Consider the following 17,360-nt stretch of genomic DNA (forward strand, 5'->3'; position numbering starts at 1 on the left):
AATGTAATGGACAGAAATACGTAACGAGACGAACAGAAACAATGCTTTTATTCGAAGACAATAATTATACCAACGTTTCCGCTATTTATGATGGTACTCTGGACATTAAAAATGGTAGGACTTAGTGCTTAATAGCGTTGAGTGACCACCGTGGATGGTAATGTATGTCCTGTAACGTACCAAGTTGCTAAGGAGTTCTTCTTGTGGTACGGGGCTGCAATCCTCCACAAACGAGTTTGATAACTGCTGGACGTACCCTCATATGGGAAGAGTTGGCAACACATAATGCACACAGGAACACTGTCGAACACGAGCGTTTTGATGGTCCAGGTGTTATGCTGCAGGGGTGCATAATGCTGCATGGCCTTGCTGGCCTCCAAACCTATAAACACGGTACCATCTCCGGTCAACGTTATTGTGACGCTCCTTCCCCACGTGCCTCTTTTCAGAGGTGCATTCTACCATGACTATTTTTGTAGGTGACAGTCCTCGACCGCTTCGAACAGCGCAGGTAGATGAGTTCTTGGAACTACAGAATTTCGACAACGGGACTGGCCTTATCCTTTCCCTACCTAAATTCCATTGAGAACGAGCTAGGTGCGTTGGGCAGACTTGTTGTAGCAGTCCGCATGTACCAGTGACCGTCCAGCAGTTCTCAACCGCGCTGGTGGTGCAAAAGAACCCCCAGCAACTTCTTATCGACCTTATTACCAACGTGTAGGCATGGTGCAGAGCATACGTGCCGTCCGTGACGATCACACACCCTGTTAAGAACCATGTCCCGTCTTTCGTAATATCCAGTGGACACCATCACAAAATGCGATGATTTCAGTGTAATTATTTTCTTCGAATGAAAAGTGTCATTTCTTTTACTTATCTCCTGTACTGTACTGTACTGTAGAAGTTATTTCTATGTCTGGTCCAAGTTTCACCGAGCTTTGTTCCTTGGCAGTGACACGTCATGCGGAAGTTACTTTAGCCCTTAACGTTTGCACACGGTTGTATAGTCTCCATAAAAACTGAAAATTTGTGTAACTGCGTGTTACTAAATTAAATATATTCTACAGATCTTGTTTCAGCTAGCATTTCTTTGTTTTGATAAGAACAAGTTACGATGCTTACTTGTCACTATTTTATTTCGTACCTACACTGCTCGTAGAGGCAAAGCAACTGTAAATTGTAGTTCTTTATGCTTACTGTCATATGACTGTTAACTGTGGTTTTTATTCAATATTTGTGTGGACGATTCTGGCTTACCAGACTGACATTTCACTCTGGAGTTCACGCTGATTTGAAATTTCCTATGAGATTAAATCTATGTGCAGGACCAGGACTAGAATCTGGGAACTTCGCCATTCGCGGGGAAGTGTTCCATTTACTGAATTATTCAAGCACTAACAGCTTTCATTCCGTAAGCATTTTTTCCCCGTATCCTCCTAACTTCACAGAAGGTTCGATTCCCGGGCAGACAGGCAGTTTTAATCAGCGAGGAAGGTTTTAATCAGGGCATGCTTCACTGCAGAGTGAAATTTCATTCTGGTGACAGTTGCCTAGGATGCAGATAAGGCATTTATCTCCAGTATTCTCTCTTCTCTCCAAGCGAAGATACCTATAACAAATTCTGTGTGAAGTTTGGAAGGTAGAAGAAGAGGTACTGGCGGAAATAAAGCTGTGACGGTGAGTCGTGAGTCGTGTTTCGCTAGCCAAGTCGGTAGAGTACTTCACAGCGAATAGTGAAGTTCCCATGTTCGCGTCCCAGTCGGCCAGATTTAATATGGCACGAAGTTCCAGATTCTGGTTTTGCCCTTAGATACTGCTGTCGGTTCACTTCACTTGCAATCGTTACATTCTTTCTCTATGGCATTTTCGGCCATCGACATAGAAACGATCTTGATTTCAGCGTGCTACATGGTTCAGAGCAGTGACACAAAAGTAAGTAAACAGTTCGCTGTAGGATATTTCAAGGTCCAGGAACCCCCTGGGCAGAATCACAGAGTTGATGATTTTATGCGAAATTTTAAAATACACACATCAAAAAAAGTTTTGCATCACCCCAGTTCCCAGAACTCCTAAAGATAGACGTTGACTATGGCTATTGTATCACCGACACATTCGCTTTGACTGTTCAGAGATGTCACTAAACCAGTCCAAAGATGTAAGCAACCATACATGAGCAGGGCCTATTAGACGGAGGGGGTCCGAGAGCTGATCAGTTCCAGTCATTCTACCAGGAAGGAGATACACAGCTCTTGTTGTCTGTAGTTCAACCATGCCTAGACAGTCAGTACCGCGGTTGGACAGCGTCCGCGTTGTTACTTTGTGCCAGGAAGGGCTCTCAACAAGGGAAGTGTCCTGGCGTCTCAGAATGAACCAAAGCGATGTTGTTCGAACATCGAGGAGATATAGAGAGACAGGAACTGTCGATGACATGCCTTGCTCAGACCGCCCAAGGGCTGCTACTGAAGTGGATGATTGCTGCCTACGGATTGTGGCTCGAAGGAACCATGACAGCAACGCCACCATGTTGAACAATGCTTTTCGTGCAGCCACAGGACGTCGTGTTACGACTCAAATTGTGCGCAATAGCTTCCATGATGCGCAACTCCATTCCCGACGTCCATGGCGAGGTCCATCTTTGCAACCACGACACCACGCAGTGCGGTACAGATGGGTCCAACAACATGCCGAATGGACCGCTCAGGGTTGGCATCACGTTCTCTTCACCGATGAGTGTCACATATGCCTTCAACCAGACAACCGTCGGAGACGTGTTTGAAGCCAACCCGGTCGTGCCGAACGCCTTGGACACACTGTCCAGCGAGTGTAGCAAGATGGAGGTTCCCTGCTGTTTTGGAGTCTCATTTTGTTGGGCCGACGTGCGTAGCTGTGGTCATGGAAGGCGCCGTAACAGCTGTATGATATGTGAATGCCATCCTCCGACTGCTAGTGCAACCATATCGCCAGCATATTGACGAGGCATTCGTCTTCATGGACGACAATTCGCGCCCTCATCGTGCACATCTTGTGAATGACTTCTTCAGGACAACAACATCGCTCGACTAGAGTGGCCAGCATACTCTGTAGACATGAACCCTATCGAACATGCCTGGGACAGATTGAAAAGGGCTGTTTATGGACGACGTGACTCACCAACCACTCTTAGGGTTCTACGACGAATCGCCTTTGAGGAGTGGAGCAATGCCTTGATGAACTCGTGAATGGGCTGGACCAACACCTCTGAAGGTCTCGCTGTATGGTAGTATAACATGCAATGTGTGGTTTTCATGAGCAATAGAAAGGGCGGAAGTGATGTTTATGTTGATTTCTATTCCAATTTTCTGTACAGGTTCCGTAACTCTCGGAACCGAGGTGATGCAAAACTTTTTTTTTATATGTGTAGATACCTGGGTAGTCGAGTTGGATTGACAGCGCAATCTGTTGTTAGGTGCTGTAGGCGTAACGGGTCCCCTGAAGCTTTCCAGGTATGCGGAAAACCAAGCTGACGTGCTTTGACCACTGTGTTTCAGTACACATGTGTTTCCTTTGCGGCCGACTGAGATACTTTAACGGTAGCGGGGCAGATAGGGGCAGACAGACAGGAAGGGGGATTTGTACGCTTCTACTCCAGACCCGGTCCTACCTGTCCTATTGCGTAAGCGCATTGAGAGAAGCGGCGCATCACCTGCGCAGTGGCGAGTGCTCACCGAGCGCCTTGGCGGGCCCGCTGACGACCCAGTCGTCGGAGCTGGAGAGCAGGCCGTGCTGCACCAGCACCGGCGGCATGTCGACAGGACGGTGGCGCGGCGGTATCCGGAACAGGCGCAGCACGTAGCCGTCCTCCGTGACGACGTAGTGCTCCTCCACTCGGTAGCCGTGCTGCTGCAGCATCTGCGCCTGCCACACCAGACAGCGAGGCAGCGGGTTACAACTCACAGTAGGCTAGTGATTTTGGACGCTCATAAGTGGATCCAACAGTTCCCCACTGTCGGTTAGTGAACAAAGACTAAGCTTACCCAGTGTCGTCCCAGGACTTTCTCGCAGGTAGAACTCAAATGGTTCTTTAATGAACGAAATGACAATCCTAGGAATAAATTACGATGGTTCGAATCCCTCGGTTCCGACATAAATTTTCCGAAGCTGTAAGTAGGATGTTTGGGTTTTTATGTTGGTAACGCCACGCAGCGCTCTGTATGAAAATCACTGACTGTATTGCGTGCAGTCTGTGGCTGGTTGGACTCATTGTTGGAATATTCGAATATTCGCTTGTACTGTTGGGCAGTTGGATGTGAACAGCGCGTAGCGTTGGACAGTTGGAGGTGAGCCGCCAGCAGTGGTGGATGTGGAGAGAGAGATGCCAGAGTTTTGAGAGGTTACTATAAGCGGACGATTTGGACTTGGGTCCGCCAGAAAAAGGAAATTTGTAAAGATGAAGGTCATGAATTGATATATATATATATATATATATATATATATATATATATATATATATATATGTGTGTGTGTGTGTGTGTGTGTGTGTGTGTGTGTGTGTGTGTGTGTGTGTGAGAGAGAGAGAGAGAGAGAGAGAGAGAGAGAGACCACTTTTCAACACTATGAAAGGTATAGGTTATTCTTAGTTAGAGCCATTCTTTTGTAGGGATTATTGAAAGTCAGATTGCGTTGCGCTAAAAATATTGTGTGTCAGTTTAGTGATGATCAGAATAAGTAAAGAGAAAACTGTCTGAGTACGTTCAGTTTTACTCAGCTGTCTCTGTATCAAATAACGTAGAAGTTTAGCAGCACAGTAGTGCAGTTTGTGATTTTTATATAGAGCGCGACGTGGAGTTACCAACATAAAAACCTAAACAGCCTTCTTACAAATGTTTCCCCTGGATGTAAGGCGAATGCCAGAACTAGTCAGTTCCTCCCATTTATTCTCAATTATCATCCATTTGCCCATCAGCTCGTCTGATAACTGGATGAATAGAAACGCGACCCTTTAATCGCCTGGATCTACAACAGTCTGCTCCACTCCTTCGAATGGAGAGCGTAAAGACTACTTCAAAAAATAACCTGTAACGGTGACGACAACACCCAGCACTCCGCTCCGTTCAGTAACACATACACACTCATGCAACACAAATACACATTTTACACATACACAACATTTTAATTTTTGGCTGGGACATCGTTCTCATCGTAGCGTGTTGTCGCAGAAATAAATTAATATAATTCCAATCCTCCAGTCCCGACTAAGATTTTCGGAAGTTGTGCCTTGTTTGTAAAATGTGTGCCGGAAATGGTAAGCCCCTCCCATCTGTTTCCAAATTGGCTCCCCCTTTTGCCCCTCCGTACCAGCTTGTCTGATACTTGGATGAACAGAACCATGATTCTTCAATGAGCCGGATTTCGAACAGCTCACTCCAGTCCTAGCAGTGGATAACTAAAAGAATAAAAATAAGGACAAAAGAGATACAAAGTTAGTTTCAGATGTACCCGAGGAGGTACGTATTAAATGGACGTTAGTATTTACACACAGAGCAGAGAGGGATTTCCATTGTTTAACGTTGGGGAGAGAGTGGATATGTGGAAGGAATACGCATGAAGAGTGGAAATCTCGAACATTCTAAGCGCCACTTCTTCACAAAATTCATTTTCAATGCTATTGTGTTCTCGGTTCTCTATTGAATGCCCTTGACTTCCTCCAATTGCTAAACGTTTGACAAAATGTTTCAAACAATCATTGCTTGAAGACTCATCGTTTTTATGCCAAGCAATGTTTCCCTCTAGAGTTCCAACTGCCTTGTGTCAAGGTCTTTTCCTCCATTTAGTTGATGCAGTATTGATGGTAAGCAGAATTAATTTCAGCTTTAGTTTGTATTCAATAAAAATATCCGTAATGTAAGGAGAAAATTTGGCTTTCAAAACTAGTAAAAGCATTTGGAGAAGTAAACATGCAAAACAATGTGTGTCTGTAAAATGTTAGGAAAAGCCATTTCTTGCTCAACAGCACAGGAGTTCTACAGTAAACTTTGCAGCATCTGATTCTAAGACTGGAACTGTGCAACAAACATAACTCAGTACTAAAAGACTTTTTTTATTCTCTTGTAAAAAAATTAGAAAATGCTGGTAATGATTTTTTTATTATACATCTACTACTTAGAACAGTAGTGCTGTATTATTGTACTTGTCTCATCATAACCAAAAAGTGGTGTCTCTGTGGTAATCACATCTGCAACCACTTTTTTATTGGCCCTTCGTACCAGTTAGGTACCTGGTATGGCGCTTAGAAAGTGCTTAATAAATTATTTATTTTTTAATTTGCCTCATTTTTTTCAGTGACGAGGTCAGTAGCATAATTCTCTTCTCAATGTTTTGGATACAAGTAAGCTATGTACAAAAAGAGAGACATTATCTTTTTCATTAGCCTGACAAATTTGAGATGACATTTTTTCCTCAGTGTAAGTGAAGAAGAGATGCAGGATTTGTTGAATGGAATGAACAGCCGAATGAGTTCAGATTATGAATTGTGAGTGAACAGAAGGAAGATGATAGTAATGGGCAGTAGCTCAATTGGGCTTAGTGATAAGTTGACGTCAAAATTGGGGACCACAAAGTGAAGGAGTTCTACTACTCTGAAAGTGAAATAACATTCGAGGTCCAAAGCACGGCCACAGAAAGCGCAGGTAAAAAAGGCATTCCTGGTCCAAACAAGTCTGCTAGCGTCAAACATAGACCTTAATTGGCAGAAGAAGCTTCCGAGAATGTACGTGTGGAGCACAGCATTGTACAGAAGTCACTCCTGGACTGCTGAGTAACAGGGAAAGAAGAGAATCGAAGCATTTGAGAAATGCTGCTATGGCAGAACGTTGAAAATTAGGTAGACTGGTAAGGTTCTCCACAGAATATATAATATAATACGTGGAAAACACTTAAAAGAAGAAGAGACAGGTTGCTAGAACATGTGTTAAGATATCGTAGTACCGTAAAAGTCGGCAACTTTGAGACGCTTTCAGCACTTTTTGTAAAATAACTTGCATAAATATGAACGAAGACCTTTAATTTACAGTATATTGAAGTTTATGACCTCTATGCTTTAATATTGACTCAAGTAATGTTTTTATGTGCAATGAGATTTACGGAATATGGAATATTAATTGTCACGTTGTTATTCCTTGCTCAGGACAGAATTGTGACATGAAGTCTAAGACAGGTAAGGTAGCGTTAAATTCACCTATTACAACGGTGGGCTGACCTTGCGTTACTTTATAACGAACAGTTAAAACTTTATTAAAAATTTGCCACGTTTTATGAGTTTTATCTGTAAACATAATATTTGTCACATAGTTAGCCATAATTTTACTAGCTTTCTTAAAATCCTAATAATTACGGACCTATCCTCAATGAACTAAAATAAGAGTGAAAAAGTAAACTGCATTATGCAAAGTTATACACTTATTTAGGCATCTGCTAATTGGAACGATATAAAAAAATCAGCTCACAACAGATTTAACACAAAATCCTGTAAGCGAGGTAATTGGTTCAAACTGTTAGACTTTTCTTATAAGTTGAGTAGTATCAGAAAAAAGAAAGTTCTGATACATTCACTGCAATATTCTGAGCAAGTGCATATTATATTTAAAGAGTTATTATGCGAAAAAACATTCATAATTCCATTTGCGAGACTTGTTTTCTACCATTTCACTTGCCGCATATGTTAATGCAGGTATTTGTGCTGTCACAAAGTTACCTTCATAATGTATGGAAATAACTGTTTTTGTTTCCCAATGGCTGCAATTGATGGTAACTTACCTTCCATTAGTCAGCTCTTCAAAGAGTAGTCAGCAGCAAAATGTTTCTAAGAAATCCACAAACACACTTTTCCACCTTACAGCAAAATGGCTTTGTGATCATTGATCTGCTTGAACTACAATTTGCTTGAGACATATGGGTCTCAACCTTATCTTCGATAATGATAGAATCTGAAGAAATGAATTAAAATTTGCACCACAGCCAGGTCTTTTACCCATGTCTACTGCTTACAAGGCAGACGTACTATCCATTACAGCACAGTAGAGGTATAGCTAGCGCGTCTTAATGAACTTCACCAGTCCATCGCTGTCCCCAACAGAAATTTCGGTTCACGCCTTCAGCCCAGTTTCCAGTACTGGAGAGCCTCGGGAATGCCGACAGTTTAAGGAGGAGAAAATAGGCTGAAGGCGAGAACGGAAGTTAGTGTTGTGTGAGGGGGGGAGGGAGGGAGGCACTGGGCTAGGATAGTCCATGCAGCTGTGTTAGCTCTACTGCTAAGGTGGTATAATGGCTAGTATAGCTGCCCAGTAAGCAGGATACTCAGGTTCAAGTCCTAGCTGTCACACAAATTTTAATTCATTTCTTCAGCTTCTCTTATTAACGAAGTCTTTGTGACCAGCTCATTTGTAACTTATTCAATTTAAAAAAAATTCCAGTGAAAACCTCTTAATACGTCAACCGCAATTTTCCTATAACAATTACAGTGTGATAACTAGTCTCGATTGCTATCTACAACTGTCCTTAGATCTGTAAACAAACGGAGGACGAGTAGCCGAAGAAAATTATGTAAAACCAAATAGTGCATAAAAACACTGTGTAACAGCTGACCAAAACATATCATGGGGAGCCAATTCCAATGGTAAAAGTAATTGTTTGACAACTCGATTTAATAGTGTAATACATAATATGTTACCAATAATAAGACGTCACACTATTCAAAATGTAAAAAAGTATTGAATATGCATTTTAAGGCGTCATTAGCTGTAGTCGTGCAATGACATGTATTCGTAGTACCAAGACAATGATAGCACGTAATTTAAAAATATCACTTTGAGCAAGCCAGGTTGTAGACCTGCCGAAAGAATTGTAGACAATAAATCTGAAAAAGTTCGTATCTACATCGAAGCAAAAATAAAGATAACAATAGCATGAAGTTAAAATTGCAAGTAGGGATACTGTATTACATCGTTAACTGGCAACATGCCGTATGTAGGAGGGAAAACCTACATAACTGGAATAATTCTCGATTAACATCCAAGAAGATTGTATCTAAGTACAAATAATTTTTAAAGTATAAAAATATCGAAGGAACGAAGTTAAAAATTACAGGGAAGGGAAGCTGCCTTCTATAACTAACTGGCGATGTGCTGTACGCAAAAAAACGGATCCTACGTAAGAGTCAAACGATAACATCGAATATGCTACGTCTAGACCGCCATCTCCTCTTTGACAATGTCAGGTTTCACTAATTATTTGTAATGCATGTACCAGTAGTTTCCATTACAATTGCAGCACCACGTAGTAACACACTGCAGAATCCTATTGTCGAATGCTGACTCGAATTACAGTCAGTTAGAATAAAAAGCTGCAGCGCGTTGTTTTCACGAATTAATACGTCTGTGACAAAGTTGTCCACTTTCACGGTACTAGAGGGAGCTGTAAAGAGCAAAAACGGAGGAGGAGAGAGAAATTAGTTTATATCCAACCAATAGCTGAGAACGTACGGCGTAAGTAAATGTTAGGCTGAGATGAAGATGTTGACACAAGAATACCTACAGAATACCTATTACAGAATACCTACAGTACCACTGCTTCCATAAGTATGTGAATACTTGAACTATAATAAATGTAGGCCTACTGAATTGTAACTGTGGTGTATAACATTTATAATTATATGTAACCATGAAAATTGTTCTCTGTAATGGCTACAGTTAAGTCCAGCCTTAGAGTGAACATTGTACTACATACGAAAAAATGACTAAACAAATAAGTAAAAAAATAAATTATTGACATGAAGGGCATGCGAGCATCACCCCGATTTATTGCACAGTGTACAATGAATGCACACCAAGTGGTGACGAGATGGCTGTTTGTTTCTATCTCATAACGAATACAAGAGTGTATATGTGCTCTTGGGTGTCACACCTCACACTGATATTGATCATGTACATCAACTCCCACTTGAATAAAGTTTTAATTATTTAAGAAGGTACCCGTGGTCTAGGGGTAGCGTCTTTGATTAATAATAAAAACGTCTTCGGTCCCAGGTTCGATCCCCGCCACTGTCTAAATTTTGATAAATAATCAGCATTGGTGGCCGAAGACTTCCGGCATAAGAAGTCAGCCTCATTCTGCCAACGGCCTTGTCAAAGAGGGCGGAGGAGCGGATAGAGGTTCAGGGCACTCTCTTGTCCTAGGGGTGGGAAATTGCCCCTAAAGGCGGAAGAATCAGCAATGATCAACGACATGACGATGCAGAAGGCAATGGAAACCACTGCATTAAAGACACGTAACGTGTATCCACAGGACATGTGGCCTGTAATTGAAGAAGTGTCATGATGATCTCTCCATTGGCAAAAGATTCCGGAATAGTCCCCCATTCGGATCTCCGGGAGGGAACTGCCAAGGGGGAGGTTACCATGAGAAAAAGATTGAATAATCTACGAAAGGATAACGTTCTGCGAGTCGGGGCGTGGAATGTCAGAAGCTTGAACGTGGTAGGGAAACTAGAAAATCTGAAAAGGGAAATGCAAAGGCTCAATCTAGATATAGTAGGGGTCAGTGAAGTGAAGTGCAAGGAAGACAAGGATTTCTGGTCAGATGAGTATCGGGTAATATCAACAGCAGCAGAAAATGGTATAACAGGTGTAGGATTCGTTATGAATAGGAAGGTAGGACAGAGGGTGTGTTACTGTGAACAGTTCAGTGACCGGGTTGTTCTAATCAGAATCGACAGCAGACCAACACCGACAACGATAGTTCAGGTATACATGCCGACGTCGCAAGCTGAAGATGAACAGATAGAGAAAGTGTATGAGGATATTGAAAGGGTAATGCAGTATGTAAAGAGGGACGAAAATCTAATAGTCATGGGCGACTGGAATGCAGTTGTAGGGGAAGGAGTAGAAGAAAAGGTTACAGGAGAATATGGGCTTGGGACAAGGAATGAAAGAGGAGAAAGACTAATTGAGTTCTGTAACAAGTTTCAGCTAGTAATAGCGAATACCCTGTTCAAGAATCACAAGAGGAGGAGGTATACTTGGAAAAGGCCGGGAGATAGGGGAAGATTTCAATTAGATTACATCATGGTCACACAGAGATTCCTAAATCAGATACTGGATTTTAAGGCGTACCCAGGAGCAGATATAGACTCAGATCACAATATAGTAGTGATGAAGAGTAGGCTGAAGTTGAAGACATTAGTCGGGAATAATCAATACGCAAAGAAGTGGGATACGGAAGTACTAAGGAATGACGAGATACGTTTGAAGTTCTCTAACGCTATAGATACAGCAATAAGGAATAGCGCAGTAGGCAGTACAGTTGAAGAGGAATTGACATCTCTAAAAGGGGCCATAACAGAAGTTGGGAAGGAAAACATAGGTACAAAGAAGGTAGCTGCGAAGAAACCATGGGTAACAGAAGAAATACTTCAGTTGATTGACGAAAGGAGGAAGTACAAACATGTTCCGGGAAAACCAGAAATACAGCAATACAAGTCGCTGAGGAATGAAATAAATAGGAAGTGCAGGGAAGCTAAGACGAAATGGCTGCAGGAAAAATGTGAAGACATCGAAAAAGATATGATTGTCGGAAGGACAGACTCAGCATAAAGGAAAGTCAAAGCAGCCTTTGGTGACATTAAAAGCAACGGTGGTAACATTAAGAGTGCAACGGGAATTCCACTGTTAAATGCAGAGGAGAGAGCAGATAGGTGGAAAGAATACATTGAAAGCCTCTATGAGGGTGAAGATTTGTCTGATGTGATAGAAGAAGAAACAGGTGTCGATTTAGAAGAGATAGGGGATCCCGTATTAGAATCGGAATTTAAAAGAGCTTTGGAGGACTTACGGTCAAATAAGGCAGAAGGGATAGATAACATTCCATCAGAATTTCTAAAATCATTGGGGGAATTGGCAACAAAACGACTATTCACGTTCGTGTGTAGAATATATGAGTCTGGCGATATACCATCTGACTTTCGGAAAAGCATCATCCACACAATTTCGAAGACGGCAAGAGCTGATAAGTGCGAGAATTATCGCACAATCAGCTTAACAGCTCATGCATCGAAGCTGCTTACAAGAATAATATACAGAAGAATGGAAAAGAAAATTGAGAATGCGCTAGGTGACGATCAGTTTGGCTTTAGGAAAAGTAAAGGGACGAGAGAGGCAATTCTGACGTTACGGCTAATAATGAAAGCAAGGCTAAAGAAAAATCAAGACACTTTCATAGGATTTGTCGACCTGGAAAAAGCGTTCGACAATATAAAATGGTGCAAGCTGTTCGAGATTCTGAAAAAAGTAGGGGTAAGCTATATGGAGAGACGGGTCATATACAATATGTACAACAACCAAGAGGGAATAATAAGAGTGGATGATCAAGAACGAAGTGCTCGTATTAAGAAGGGTGTAAGACAAGGCTGTAGCCTTTCGCCCCTACTCTTCAATCTGTACATCGAGGAAGCAATGATGGGAATAAAAGAAAGGTTCAGGAGTGGAATTAAAATACAAAGTGAAAGGATATCAATGATACGATTCTCTGATGACATTGCTATCCTGAGTGAAAGTGAAGAAGAATTAAATGATCTGCTGAACGGAATGAACAGTCTAATGAGTACACAGTATGATTTGAGAGTAAATCGGAGAAAGACGAAGATAATGAGAACTAGTAGAAATGAGAACAACGAGAAACTTAACATCAGGATTTATGGTCACGAAGTCAATGAAGTTAAGGAATTCTGCTACCTAGGCAGTAAAATAACCAATGACGGACGGAGCAAGGAGGACATCAAAAGCAGACTCGCTATGGTAAAAAAGGCATTTCTGGCCAAGAGAAGTCTACTAATATCAAATACCGGCCTTAATTTGAGGAAGATATTTCTGAGGATGTACGTCTGGAGTACAGCATTGTATGGTAGTGAAACATGGACTGTGGGAAAACCGGAACAGAAGAGAATCGAAGCATTTGAGATGTGGTGCTACAGACGAATGTTGAAAATTAGGTGGATTGATAAGGTAAGGAATGAGGAGGTTCTACGCAAAATCGGAGACGAAATGAATATGTGGAAATCACTGATAAGGAGAAGGGACAGGATGATGGGACATCTGCTAAGACATGAGGGAGTGACTTCCATGGTACTAGAGGGAGCTGTAGAGGGCAAAAACTGTAGAGGAAGACAGAGATTAGAATACGTAAAGCAAATAATTGAGGACGTAGGATGCAAGTGCTACTCTGAAATGAAGAATTTAGCACAGGAAAGGAATTTGTGGCGAGCCGCATCAAACCAGTCAGTAGACTGATGATCAAAACAAAACAAAAATGTGATACCATAGTCGACTTAATCGTCTTGAGAGATTCAGCGACTGTATAGATATACATTTTTCATTTATCGTTCCGTCTCAGGTGCACATGTTCAATTGGATTACATGTTTCGATCACTCTGGATTATCTTCAGATCTGAAGACGGAACAATAAATGAGAATTAAATATTATGTAATGAATATCTCTTCAGAGGTTGATAAATATCAGACCAACAAAATTTTCATGTACTTCTGCCACCTCAAGTGATCATATATCCACCAGCTTCTCGACCATTGTCGAGTGGTGGCTGTCGCACGATTCCTCCTTTTGCCCTCATACAGGGTGGTCCATTGATTGTGACTGGGCCAAATATCGCACGAAGTAAGCATCAAACTAAAAAACTACAAAGAACGAAACTCGTCTAGCTTGAAGGGGGAAACCAGATGGCGCTATGGTTGGCCCGCTAGATGGCGCTGCCATAGGTCAAAAGGATATCAACTGCGTTTTTTTTAAATAGGAGCCCCCACTTTTTATTACATATTCTTGTAGTACGTAAAGAAATATGAATGTTTTAGTTGGACCACTTCTTTCGCTCTGTGATAGATGGCGCTGTAATAGTCACAAACGTATAAGTACGTGGTATCACATAACGTTCTGCCAGTGCGGACGGTATTTCCTTCGTGATACATTACCCGTGTTAAACTGGACAGTTTGCCAATTGCGGAAAAGTTCGATATTGTGTTGATGTATGGGTATTGTGATCAAAATGCCCACTGGGCTTGTGATATGTATGCTGCTCGAAATCCTGGACGACATCATCCAAGTGTCCGGACCGTTCGCCGGATAGTTACGTTATTTAAGGAACAGGAGGTGTTCAGCCACATGTGAAACGTCAACTACGACCTGCAACAAATGGTGATGCCCAAGTAGGTGTTTTAGTTGCTGTCGCGGCAAATCCGCACATCAGTAGCAGACAAATAGCGCGAGAATCGGGAATCTCAAAAACGTCGGTGTTGGGAATATTACATCAACATCGATTGCACCCGTACCATATTTCTATGCACAGGAATTGCATGGCGACGACTTTGAACGTCGTGTACAGTTCTGCCACTGGGCACAAGAGAGATTAAGGGAAGATCACAGACTTTTTGCACGCGTTCTATTTAGCGGCGAAGCGTCATTCACCAACAGCGGTAACGTAAACCGGCATAATATGCACTATTGGACAACGCAAAATCCACGATGACTGCGACAAGTGGAGCATCAGCGACCTTCGCGGGTTAATGTATGGTGCTTCACTATGGGAGGAAGGATAATTGGCCCCCATTTTATCGATGGCAATCTAAATTCGGCAATGTGTGCTGATTTCCTACGTAATGTTCTACCGATGTTACTACAAGGTGTTTCACTGCATGACAGAATAGTGATGTACTACCAACATCATGGATGTCCGGCACATAGCTCGCGTGCTGTTGGAGCGGTACTGAATAGCATGTTTCATGACAAGTGGATTGGTCGTCGCACGTTCACCGGATCTGACGTCCCCGGATTTCTTTCTGTGGGGAATGTTGAAGGATATTTGCTATCGTGATCTACCGACAACGCCTCACAACATGCGTCAGTGCATTGTGAATGCATGTGCGAACATTACGGAAGGTCAACTACTCGCTCTTGAGAAGGTTGTCGTTACACGTATTGTCAAATGCATTGAGGTTGACGAACATCATTTTGAGCATTTATTGCATTAATGTGGTATTTACAGGTAATCACGCTGTAACAGCATGCGTTCTAAGAAATGATAAGTTCACAAAGGTACATGTATCACATTGGAACAACCGAAATAAAATGTTCAAACGTACCTACGTTCTGTATTTTAATTTAAAAAACCTACCTGGTTCCAACTGTTCGTCTAAAATTGTGAGCCATATGTTTGTGACTATTACAGCACCATCCATCACAAAGCGAAAAATGTGGTCCAACTAGAACATTCATATTTCTTTACGTACTACACGAATATATAATAAAAAGTGGGGGCTCCTATTTAAAAAAACGCAATTGATATCCTATTGACCTATGGCAGCGCCATCTAGCGGGGCAGCAACCATAGCGCCATCTAGTTTCCCCCTTCAAGCTAGACGAGTTTCGTTCTTTGTAGTTTTTTCGTTTGACGCTTATTTCGTGAGATATTTGGCACGGTCACGATCAAAGGATCACCCTGTATGGCCGTGCTAACGCCTCTGGTTCCACTGGTGCTCACTCCAGGGCGGTATAAGGTAATGTTTTCTTCGCGCGACCCCTCCAACCTCCAGGTAGACGCGTCCCATGCTAAGCTTAGCTGCAGCCCGCCGTCTTTAACGAGAATATTATCAGACATCTTTCACTCTATCGTCTCCTTTATTTCGCTTTCGCAGAAACCATTTGTCCATTTAATGAAAGGTATTTCATGTAACGCAATTCGGAGCGTGTTCTGCTACCGCTGATTTCTATGGATACTTTAGGCGGAGACACAAACAAACACAATACCAAAAAGGCAGGGTTCTGCGTGTACTCCTCGGAGGGACTTCTGCTTACGTCCCTTCTGTGAAATTGCTTTAGAAATTTGCCGTTTGCTGTAGTCGTTTTCCCTGAATACTAGCTGTAAGTCGCTCAGTTCTTGTAGCAGTTTTCGACGTACCTAACAGCTTCCGCTCGGTGTACGAAGATCTTCGCAATAGACCGTTTGTGTAGTCAGTAGTGGCAGCTGGTAGTGGACTGTTGTTTCATCATGTAACATCATTTCCGACAGCATAACAGATCTAGTGGGTAACGTCGTAAGCTTCGTGAGACTGTTCTCCGACGATGGTTGCGTCTATAGGAAAGTTGAAACGCCAGAAGACTATGGGGAAATTCAGAGGAGCAACTTTCGGTTCGGGAACCGGAAATTCATCCTGAACATAAATAAATGGAACGTGTTGTGAATAATTAGGTGAAGAGATCCATTACTGTTCCATTACGCAATTCGCGATGAATCATTGGGATAAAAAACAAACGTAAAGCAGTTAGGAGTAACCGCAAGGAGAAGCCTAAAGTAGAGTTATCATATAAAATTAAATGTAGCAAAGCCAGATACCTCGCTGAGATTCATTGGAGGAATGTAATTCATGCTCGGAAGACGTGGTTTACAAAACACTACTTCGACCGCTTCTTGGGATATTTATCAATTTAGTACCTGCTAGGCTGCTTTAACAGAAAATATACACATCGTGTTTCATCATGGGATCGTTCAGCAAGTGAGAGAGTGTTAAGGAGATGCTCAACAAACTGCAGGGACAGGCGCTGCAAGAGAGAAATTGTGCATCAGGGAGCAGTTTACTGCTGAAATTCTGATAAAGTACTGTCTTAGAAGAGTCGGCTGCATCTTTCTTCCGTCCTCAAACGTCTCACGAAATGACGACAACAAAAAATCAGAGAAATCAGAGGTAATATGGGGGTGAATAAGAGTGTTACAAACTGGCGCACTCTGACTACAATTTATACAAAATAAAGACACCACCAAAAAATTACGTACTGTTTCTAGTAGTGGTTTCAGCACAGTCTGAGTAGATACAGTGATGTACATACACAAATTTTTCGTTCTAAATCACATTTGTAAACACAATTCAAAAAAGTCAGATTGTATCCAAATGTAAACAGGGTACATTTCTACACGTGCACACCTGTTCTTTTATAATGACACAAAATTGTTACATTATTATTTATACCTAGAAGTCATTAGTAAAACAATTATTTGTGCAGTTATCAGATGTGACCTTACGTTGAGAAGCCGTTGCACCATTAAATACATGTTTCTTTAAGAGAAATCAAACTTTTAAAATCGTTGAAAAACTGTCGCTATTAAATTCTGTTTGTTCATTTAACATGGTTTCTGAAAATTGTCTAACATTATTTGTTACGTTTCTACTGGCCTAACTGCACTCGACACAAAAAATAATTATAGGGAGAAATCTCTTAGAACAATCAGAAATAATCATTTTAATTGATTCAAATGAGGATTCCCGGTGAAA

General features: G+C 41.8%; 1 protein-coding gene across 1 annotated transcript in view; it reads right to left on the reverse strand.

Moving 5' to 3' along the window:
- Nucleotides 1-17,360, reverse strand: part of LOC126412966 (lipase 3-like) — an 84,615-nt gene that overhangs the window by 48,152 nt on the left and 19,103 nt on the right. The window contains exon 2 of the mRNA XM_050082858.1: nt 3,705-3,894. Within this exon, the coding sequence (XP_049938815.1) occupies nt 3,705-3,894 (190 nt within the window). The remainder of the gene's footprint in view (nt 1-3,704; nt 3,895-17,360) is intronic.

Source organism: Schistocerca serialis, chromosome 7 (genome assembly GCF_023864345.2).
Source record: "Schistocerca serialis cubense isolate TAMUIC-IGC-003099 chromosome 7, iqSchSeri2.2, whole genome shotgun sequence".
NCBI lineage: Eukaryota > Metazoa > Arthropoda > Insecta > Orthoptera > Acrididae > Schistocerca > Schistocerca serialis.